This window comes from Penaeus monodon, chromosome 27 (assembly GCF_015228065.2).
Source record: "Penaeus monodon isolate SGIC_2016 chromosome 27, NSTDA_Pmon_1, whole genome shotgun sequence".
Taxonomy (NCBI): Eukaryota; Metazoa; Arthropoda; class Malacostraca; order Decapoda; family Penaeidae; genus Penaeus; species Penaeus monodon.
Window position 1 is genome coordinate 39371103 of NC_051412.1, and position 316 is coordinate 39371418.

Genomic DNA, 316 nt, shown 5'->3' on the forward strand with positions numbered 1-316 from the left:
TGTAAAACTTTTGTGTTTCAGATACTCTGCTGATGGAAGAGAACTGATTCACTGAACCCCTATAAAATGGCTACTCCTCAAGAAAAAGCACAATGTGTATCATGGTTTATTGAAACAAAATCGGATGTTCAGACTCAACGAAACTACAGAACTAAGTATGGAAGAGATCCACCATCCCGTCCTTCCATTCGTGCGTGGCACAAGAAATTTATGGAGACAGGGACAGTATTGGATAGAGAGAGGAGCGGGCGACCAAGAACATCTGAGGAAAATATCAATCGTGTTTCACAAGCCTTTACTCGCTCTCCTAGGAAGT

General features: G+C 42.1%; 1 protein-coding gene across 1 annotated transcript; it reads left to right on the forward strand.

Annotated features, from left to right (window-relative positions):
- Window positions 1-89: 89 nt before the first annotated feature.
- Window positions 90-316, forward strand: LOC119590850 (the record flags this gene model as incomplete). Its single annotated transcript, XM_037939609.1, is given in 1 exon segment — window positions 90-316. A coding segment is annotated over 1 exon segment (227 nt), but the record flags the coding sequence as incomplete, so codon positions are not given.